The sequence below is a fragment of the Brassica oleracea genome, chromosome C5 (genome assembly GCF_000695525.1).
Source record: "Brassica oleracea var. oleracea cultivar TO1000 chromosome C5, BOL, whole genome shotgun sequence".
In the NCBI taxonomy this organism is placed as follows: domain Eukaryota; kingdom Viridiplantae; phylum Streptophyta; class Magnoliopsida; order Brassicales; family Brassicaceae; genus Brassica; species Brassica oleracea.
The window spans coordinates 4,332,995-4,340,888 of record NC_027752.1 but is presented as its reverse complement, the minus strand read 5'-3'; the positions used below and the strand labels follow the sequence as shown (position 1 = coordinate 4,340,888).

At 38.7% G+C, this 7,894-nt stretch overlaps 4 protein-coding genes across 7 annotated transcripts in view; 2 read left to right on the top strand and 2 right to left on the bottom strand.

Moving 5' to 3' along the window:
• Nucleotides 1-1,616, top strand: part of LOC106293673 (putative proline-rich receptor-like protein kinase PERK11) — a 7,566-nt gene extending 5,950 nt beyond the window's left edge. The window contains exons 6-9 of the mRNA XM_013729338.1: nucleotides 763-798; nucleotides 888-1,035; nucleotides 1,121-1,282; nucleotides 1,380-1,616. Of these exons, the coding sequence (XP_013584792.1) occupies nucleotides 763-798; nucleotides 888-1,035; nucleotides 1,121-1,282; nucleotides 1,380-1,616 (583 nt within the window). The remainder of the gene's footprint in view (nucleotides 1-762; nucleotides 799-887; nucleotides 1,036-1,120; nucleotides 1,283-1,379) is intronic.
• An 84-nt stretch (nucleotides 1,617-1,700) lies between these two features.
• Nucleotides 1,701-4,199, bottom strand: LOC106293482 (transcription factor bHLH90). Of its 2 annotated transcripts, none has more exons than XM_013729158.1 (8): nucleotides 3,832-4,199; nucleotides 3,301-3,492; nucleotides 3,152-3,221; nucleotides 2,980-3,048; nucleotides 2,592-2,873; nucleotides 2,300-2,497; nucleotides 2,047-2,223; nucleotides 1,701-1,961 (listed from the first exon to the last, which is right to left on the bottom strand). In XM_013729158.1, the coding sequence occupies exons 1-8, from the start codon at nucleotides 3,939-3,941 to the stop codon at nucleotides 1,854-1,856; spliced, it is 1,206 nt and encodes a 401-aa protein (XP_013584612.1). In that variant the 5' UTR covers nucleotides 3,942-4,199; the 3' UTR covers nucleotides 1,701-1,853. The 2 variants fall into 2 exon arrangements, with proteins under 2 accessions (XP_013584612.1, XP_013584613.1); XM_013729159.1 differs by having other exon boundaries at nucleotides 3,301-3,489; nucleotides 3,832-4,198.
• A 537-nt stretch (nucleotides 4,200-4,736) lies between these two features.
• LOC106293098 (AMSH-like ubiquitin thioesterase 2) lies at nucleotides 4,737-6,013 on the bottom strand. The gene is made up of 7 exons (XM_013728766.1): nucleotides 5,817-6,013; nucleotides 5,641-5,730; nucleotides 5,482-5,544; nucleotides 5,337-5,411; nucleotides 5,189-5,251; nucleotides 5,012-5,064; nucleotides 4,737-4,936 (listed from the first exon to the last, which is right to left on the bottom strand). The coding sequence occupies exons 1-7, from the start codon at nucleotides 5,961-5,963 to the stop codon at nucleotides 4,762-4,764; spliced, it is 666 nt and encodes a 221-aa protein (XP_013584220.1). The 5' UTR covers nucleotides 5,964-6,013; the 3' UTR covers nucleotides 4,737-4,761.
• A 229-nt stretch (nucleotides 6,014-6,242) lies between these two features.
• LOC106292597 (uncharacterized protein At4g28440) lies at nucleotides 6,243-7,469 on the top strand. Of its 3 annotated transcripts, none has more exons than XM_013728211.1 (3): nucleotides 6,243-6,331; nucleotides 6,662-6,900; nucleotides 7,003-7,469. In XM_013728211.1, exons 2-3 carry the CDS (start codon nucleotides 6,663-6,665, stop codon nucleotides 7,191-7,193), a joined length of 429 nt encoding a protein of 142 aa, XP_013583665.1. In that variant the 5' UTR covers nucleotides 6,243-6,331; nucleotide 6,662; the 3' UTR covers nucleotides 7,194-7,469. The 3 variants fall into 3 exon arrangements, with proteins under 3 accessions (XP_013583665.1, XP_013583666.1, XP_013583667.1); XM_013728212.1 differs by having other exon boundaries at nucleotides 6,306-6,407; nucleotides 7,003-7,459; XM_013728213.1 differs by lacking the exon at nucleotides 6,243-6,331 and adding an exon at nucleotides 6,433-6,574 and having other exon boundaries at nucleotides 7,003-7,459.
• The last annotated feature ends 425 nt before the right edge of the window (nucleotides 7,470-7,894 follow it).

Genomic DNA, 7,894 nt, shown 5'->3' with positions numbered 1-7,894 from the left:
GATTATGAGAGCTTCTAAGTGTTTTAACCGTGATGAAGCACACGAACAAAGTAAAAAGGAGTGAAGTAACCGTAAGTATTTGAGAGAGAAGAGAAATTTGCGAATTTAAGAGAATGAGAGGATTTGTGAGATTGAGAGAATGAAAGAAATGTTTGTATTGAATTGTGTGTTTAATTGTGTAACATACATGGTGTATTTAAAGGAAACAAAAGCAATAAGCACTCAATGGTGGAAGAATAAATAACTAGTAGTGGACTAGCCACTCCTCCCCATTTGGTAAGTGATATGGCCACTCCTCCCACTTCCTCCACTAACTAGTAGTGGACTAGCCATTCCTCCCCATTTGGTAAGTGATATGGCCACTCCTCCCACTTCCTCCACTAACTAGTAGTGGACTAGCCATTCCTCCCCATTTGGTAAGTGATATGGCCACTCCTCCCACTTCCTCCACTAACTAGTAGTGGACTAGCCATTCCTCCCCATTTGGTAAGTGATATGGCCACTCCTCCCACTTCCTCCACTAACTAGTAGTGGACTAGCCATTCCTCCCCATTTGGTAAGTGATATGGCCACTCCTCCCACTTCCTCCACTAACTAGTAGTGGACTAGCCATTCCTCCCCATTTGGTAAGTGATATGGCCACTCCTCCCACTTCCTCCACTAACTAGTAGTGGACTAGCCATTCCTCCCCATTTGGTAAGTGATATGGCCATTTCTCCCACTTCTTCCACTACTTCCCTTTGTTTAATTCTTCATGTCAACATCCCACATATCGACACGTGTCATGGGCACATTTGGGTACAGTTTCAATTCACAACAAAAATATTATAATCATCGTGTACTAGAAAATTTTAATGAAAGACGTTACGTTGCATGGATGCATGCAGCTATTTAGCGCCAGAATATGCATCAAGCGGGAAATTAACGGACAGATCAGACGTGTTTTCATTTGGAGTTGTGCTACTCGAACTCATCACCGGTCGTAAACCTGTTGACACCTCTCAACCTTTGGGTGAAGAAAGTCTCGTTGAATGGGTAATTTTCCATGTCTTGAATTATACAAAATTGGATTTTAAAAATGGGAATAACGAAATATGAGGAGTTGGTTTGGCTTGGTCAGGCACGTCCGCGGCTAATCGAGGCCATTGAAAAAGGTGACATCAGCGAAGTAGTGGATCCACGGCTGGAGAAGCATTACATCGAAGAAGAAGTCTATAGGATGATCGAGACGGCAGCTTCTTGTGTTAGGCACTCAGCACTAAAACGACCTCGTATGGTTCAGGTCAGAACTGATTATCATGTAGTCCTAATAAATATATTAGACTAGTTTTAAAAGAAAAAGTGATGCAGAGTGTCACTCTCACTTTTACAAAAAACAGGTTGTAAGAGCTCTGGACACAAGAGACAACTTGTCGGATCTGTCAAACGGAGTCAAAGTGGGTCAAAGTACGGTCTACAACTCTGGTCAATACAGTAATGAGATTCGTATGTTCAGAAGAGCCTCTGAAGATTCATCGGATCTCGGTACTAGTAACGGCTACTACACAAGCCAAGACTTCACGAGCCGTGAACTTGAGAGCCGAGCCTTCAACACAAGTCACCAAGCAAACCACTGAATCAATTTTTAGCTGGAATGTTGCATGTAACCTAAGCCGTGTTGTTTGGTTCTTTTGGGACGGACTCGTTAGAAATTTTGTGGATGTCTTAATTTAAAGAACTCAAAATCCAACACTAAGATCGAGTTTATAGTTTCAAACATGTAAGTTAACACCAAAGAAGCTTGTGAGAATCAGATCTCAGCTGTAACTTGTGGCTCAAGCAAACAAAACATTTGACCTTTTTTGTTTGATTGCTTATGTATATTGTCTCAAGGACTCTGCATTTGGGTTTTCTGAAGTTCTCATCATCATCTTGATCAGCAAATCTCTCAGATTTTCAGGTGTAGTTCCGTCTTTGGTTGCCTATAAAAAAAAATACAAACTTTGATCAGATGTCAACAATATTCTGTGACTTTAAGTTAGGGGAAATGAGATGTGATTAAGTTACCTTGACATTGAGAACGGTCATGACTCTGAGATCGAGTCTGGTGAAGTTGACGTCAATAATCTCAAGTCCACAAGAATCTACAGTTTCTATCAACCTTATGAATCCATCCTGTTTATGCTCCTGCGCAATCCGGATCAAGAAACCTCGCTCACCAGTCTCATGGACTTCAAGATTCACCTGAAAGAGAGACAAGAAATCAAAGGCGTTACATGGGATAAATAAACATGATCTTAAGCCTCAATACTCTTTATACCTCGCTGTTAACTATCTTGTTGAGTCTAGATGCAACTTTTTCAGCTTGTGGATTAGCTATTGCAGATTCTTCCTCTGCAGCGATTCTTCTGCTTTCTATCTCGTTGATTCCTCTCAGCTCATCTTCAAGTTTCTGCTTCTCTACTAACAGTTGATTGATGTAATCAACCGCATCACTAAGAGTTCCATTTTTGTTCATCTGAATAAGCGTAAAGAAAAATGGCTATAATCCAAAGTGATCACAAGAAAAGAGTCATATATGAAGAAACCTGAAATGAGTTTTCAGGAAGAACCTTTGTAACGTTAGGGACGACGGCTCTTAAAGCATAGATTCTCTGGTTAATCCTCTCTCTTCTTTTCCTCTCTGAATGAAGATTCTTCGATTTGAAGTTTTCCTTTGCCACCTTCTTATCGTCAATGGCGTTTTGCATCACGACATCCTCTTCCTTGTGCATTAACATAGACTCCTCTGCTTTAGAAATGATCCTGAATGGGAGTGTTTGCTCAGGGTATGGTTCGAAGAAGGTGTTGCAATGTGATATTATCAAGTCAACCATGCTTTCATCCACCGGTTTCTGAAACAGAACCAGAAGAAGAGAGGACACATTGTATGAATGAAGTTACCACCAAACAATTTGACTGAACCTTTATGCTAAATGCTAACATATTCATTTTTATTACCATTATGAAGGAGAAAAGCTCAACTAGACCATCACGCACAGGGACAAGAACCCTTGTGCTAAATATATCCTGCCAAAAAAAAAGAAGGACACTGAGATCAGATTGTTCTTATGATCAAATCCAATAGTTGTAATAAAAGATATAAACAAGTAAAAAAAAAGAAGTCTTTAACCTGTTTAGATCCAGGACCTGAATTAACCAACCATTTGGGAGATTTTGACATGACTACTTCTCCATGAATCCTGTAATTTTGAAGGAGCTCTGTATCATTTAAAAAAACTCTTTAAGTCTAGAGATTGTAAGGATGAAACATGACAATACCCGGGATAGAGAGGCATGAAGAGAGGAAAACGAGAAAGAGCTTCACAAGCTAAGGATCTGATATGATGCTTGTTGTCTTCATCCCTGCAAATAGAGCTCGTGTTTTGCGTCTCTTCTTCCACATGTTCATGCTTAATGTTCTTATCAATATAACTACCACTGCAGCAGCATCCCACCCATTCAATAAACCTGCTGATTTTATAAACGGAATAATTAGAAACCACAGTAGGCCTGCCTAATTAACCAGGAGCAGACAAAAGAAGACATGTATTATCAAAAACAGGATATAGATATAGAGAGATGTTAAGACAAAACACATACAATAAAAAAACTTTAACAGTATTATCAAATCTGAAAAACACAAATCACCATAGAATCTCAAAGACAAGTTGAGGCAAAAGACTTAAAAAAAAAACAGAAAAAAACTTGGAAACAGAAATTAAAACACCAATACCCATTAGTATGAATCAAAACTGAAGTTTGCTACTGAAACAAAACAAAACAAAACAGAAATTAAACAGTGAGGTGTACGTAGAAGGATCATCGCCGAGTTTCCAGATAACGCAAAAGTCCCACTCTCTTGAATCAACAAAAGGTCGTAGAAACTCCTTCACTCTCTCACCACCTCTCATCATCATCATCTCTAACAAAGGAAAGCCAAACAAAAAGCCTGCAACTTTGTGATCTCTTTTGTTCTTACTTACTTATAAAGGAGAGAGAGAGAGAGAGAGAGATGTTTTGGCATATACAAATCTGCAGGTACTCTGTCAAAACAAATCATAACGCGAATATACGATCGTACAGGAGGACAATAGTATTAACCGACTTCGCTTTTTGAAATTAAAGAGAAGAAAAGAAGATGAGTTGAATCGTCGTCTGTACCAATCCATGACGTATACGACTGACACATCTGTTACTCTGACTGTACGGAGATACTCTTTATCATGTGCTCAAAAAAAAAAAACGGCCAAAAAGGTTTTCTTCTCTGAAAGCAAACAAAAAGAAGAAAAGGACTTGTATTGTTTTTTGATAGCTACTCTTAACAATAGGGAAAGGTTCAACCTTTTTTTTATTTGTTTCTTTCACTTTGATAAACTCATCCTCTGTACCCATTTACTTGAAAGCTTGATAGCTTCAATACTTCAAAAAAAAAAAAAGATCTGATCTTTGATTCTGTTTTTTGGTTCTTCAGAGGCTGAGTGTACGTATCATTTATTATATGGTAATTAAAAGAGCAAAGATACACTCATTTATACAATTAACACTTTATTAACATTTTCTTAGCTTATTACAAGATGACTGACTTGGTGTTCATATAACCTCAATAAAGACAAGACTTTTTAGATAAAAAAAAAAATACAGTTCCGGTTAAGTTTATGGTTATTTAAATTGATATCTTTTTAGCTCACAGTGGATCAAGCTTGATCCTTTTTTTCCCACTGAAGGGTTGCTTACCTTACCTCAGCGCAGATCGAAAATCTCGAACCTAAGGTTTGAGTTCTTGTAGACGTTTGAGCATTGCTCATAAACCGGCTTTCCATCTTCCGGTTCTTTGTGCGGGTGGAATCCTGTCTCTGAGCAGCCTCTCAGTACCTCCATTCCTCCAGGGTCCGTTAGCTTAAATATCCCATAACTCCTGCAAAAGAATCAGTATGAGCGTTCATAATCGACTACATGGTAACGTGTTAAGATTGGCTTTGGAAGCAAAAACCTAGAGCTATCAGTTGGAGCCACCACGATTGCAAAAGCCTCTGGCACCATTACCTTTATAAAGAAGGAAATGATAGAAACTGAGAACTGAATTGTCTCAAACCTCCTTGTATGTATATGTAATACAAAGGAAACAATATCTTAAATAGTATATTATTACTGAGAAACTTAAGAGTACCTGATACGAGTAATGGGTATGCAAATCTACTGATGACATGAAACAGCCCTGAGAAGGATGAGTCTGTAAAGCACGCACGCATACAACTCATTATAGCAAAGCCAAGACAAATCAAAACATTGAGGAGGGAGCAGAGATATAAATGTACATGAATCCATCCAACGGGATAAAGCTCTCTTTCGTTCTGTATGGAAAACACATCCACTTCATTCATAGCTTGGCACTGCCATTTATTTAAGTACTGAGTTAAGCAAATCATTGCAAAAGTTAAACACATCGAGAAAGATACTCACAGAGTTAGCAGTTGATTCTTGCTTAGGTATTATCAGAGTGGTCACATAAAAAACTCCTCTTTCCTAGAGCATTTAAATCATGGAATTAAAATAAGACTTAATAAACGTATCAAAAACATCATCATCATCACTTGGACTTAAGATTGAGACTAATCTTACGAGGAAGGCAGCGAGAGTTCCACAAGTCTCGAGGTCCTTGTCAGTGTTCTCTCTCGCTAGCTCAGTGAAATCCTCCATCAACCTCTCTGACTAAACCACAACAATCCGATAAAAATCACATAAAAATCGTTCCTTTTTGTGAAAAAAGGAAGAATAAGAAGAAGGGAAAGGCTTACTATATGAACATCTCTCAGTATCTTGGATGGTTCAGACGATTCTCCGTGAGGACCAGAGAAGAGAACCCGAGAAACGTGAGTCGATTTACTACATGTCCCGCTCTCTACGAAAGAGAGCGAGGGAGATGGAAACGACAGCGTTACCATCGAAGCATCTGCTCTAATGGATGCTGATGAGCTCTCTCGCTTTTGATCAAACAAACCGTCGCATAACCAAAATCTTGCTGAATAGGGAACCGGTTTATTAAACCGGTTCGGATAAAAAAAAAAAGCGGGGTCTAACTTGTAGATATTAAAAATCCCAAGGCCAAATCTCAATGTTTTACAAAATTCAAGGCCCGGATATTTTTTTTGAAGGACGTGACACGTGTTCAGGTCATTGAAACTACGGTTAGGTATTAATATTTATGAATTTCAGACAAAAAAAAACACGCCGCGTCTTTGTGTGTGTATTATCATCATCTCATCAACAACAGATCTGATCGCCTTTTAAGTCGTCTCTTCTCTCTCAATACGTAAGCTGAGTTCAAAAATCGATTTCTATCTTCTTATCATCAGTTTTGATCTGCTCGAATCAGAGATTCCATGAATGTCTGTCTTGGTTCAATAGATTACATTTTTGTGTGATTAGCTTTGACTTTGTGTCGATGGTACTGTGTTTACGAATCGAATTATGGATGTGTTGTGATTGAAAAAATGATCTGGGAGATTAAAAGTCTTCATCTTTATGACTGTAATTAAGCTGTTTCGGTTATAAGGTTCGAGATTGATGTCGTTTGTTTGTTTTTTGAATTTTGAATTGTTCTTTGGTTCTGATCTGAGCAAAGTGTGTTTTTTTTTTAAAGAATGGCTGAGGCAACACCAGCTTTGAGGAAGCCTGTGTTCACAAAGGTTAATGAGCTGAGACCTGGAACCAATGGTCACTCTCTGAACGTGAAAGTTGTCAGCACGAAGATGGTGATGCAGAGAGGTGGTGGAGGAGGAGGTCGTCCCAGTGGTCCTCAGGCTCGTCAGATGAGGATTGCAGAGTGTCTTGTTGGTGATGAGACTGGAATCATTATCTTTACTGCAAGAAACGATCAAGGTGATAACATATAAGAGTGAAAACACAGATTGTAGGTTTTGGGTATTGCTCTCAGGTGATTTAGAGATATGTGATTGATGTTGTGATTCGTTTTCTGAACAGTGGATTTGATGAAAGAAGGCAAGTTTGTGACCCTGCGCAACGCGAAGATCGACATGTACAAGGGATCTATGAGGCTTGCAGTTGATAGATGGGGACGCGTTGAAGTCGCTGAGGAGCCCACAGACATGACCGTCAAGGAAGATAACAATCTTTCCCTCATCGAGTATGAGCTTGTGAACGTTGAAGCTTGATCTGGTTCTCAGCCACCGAGAAAGAAAGCAGAGTTACTCAAAAAGTCCCATTCTCTAGTTGTAGAAGCAAATTGCATCTGCTTTGAGTTTTTTGCTTATCAGAATTTGCAGTTGGGTTTGTTGCTGATTCGAGTCTTTATGTATTATCTAGCTTGATGGATCATTCTCTTGTTCTAGTTTTGGTTTCTTTGTGTTGTCTTTAGACGTTATAGAAAATAAACTTATAAAGACATGTGTAACGACGAGAACAATAAGTTTATTTTATTCTTAGTCTTACCAAGGAAGGCATAACACGGAGACAACAGTTCAAATTGTTTGTATGATGACATCCTATAGCATGCGTCAAATATGTTGTATAATGACATCATATTAGTATTCGTCAAAAATGTTGGTGAATTATATTGACAATTGGGTTTGACCAATGACATTTAAGACTGATTCACACGTGTGTTCTTGCGTTCATTTTCGTCAAGTATGAATAGCAGATCTATGGTCAATGAAAAAAAGAGGCTGGATTCGAGAACAAGTCCTCTATCCAAGTGTCACCGAGAAGAATACAAAAGCAAGAATCAGAATTGACGAGACTGTGCGTAACGGTGCTAATTCAACATCAACAAATGTTGTCGGGCTCCGATGAAAACAAAGCTGAGAAAAAGTAAACCTTGGCATGGTATATTCTTTGATGTATTAACAACCCCCCC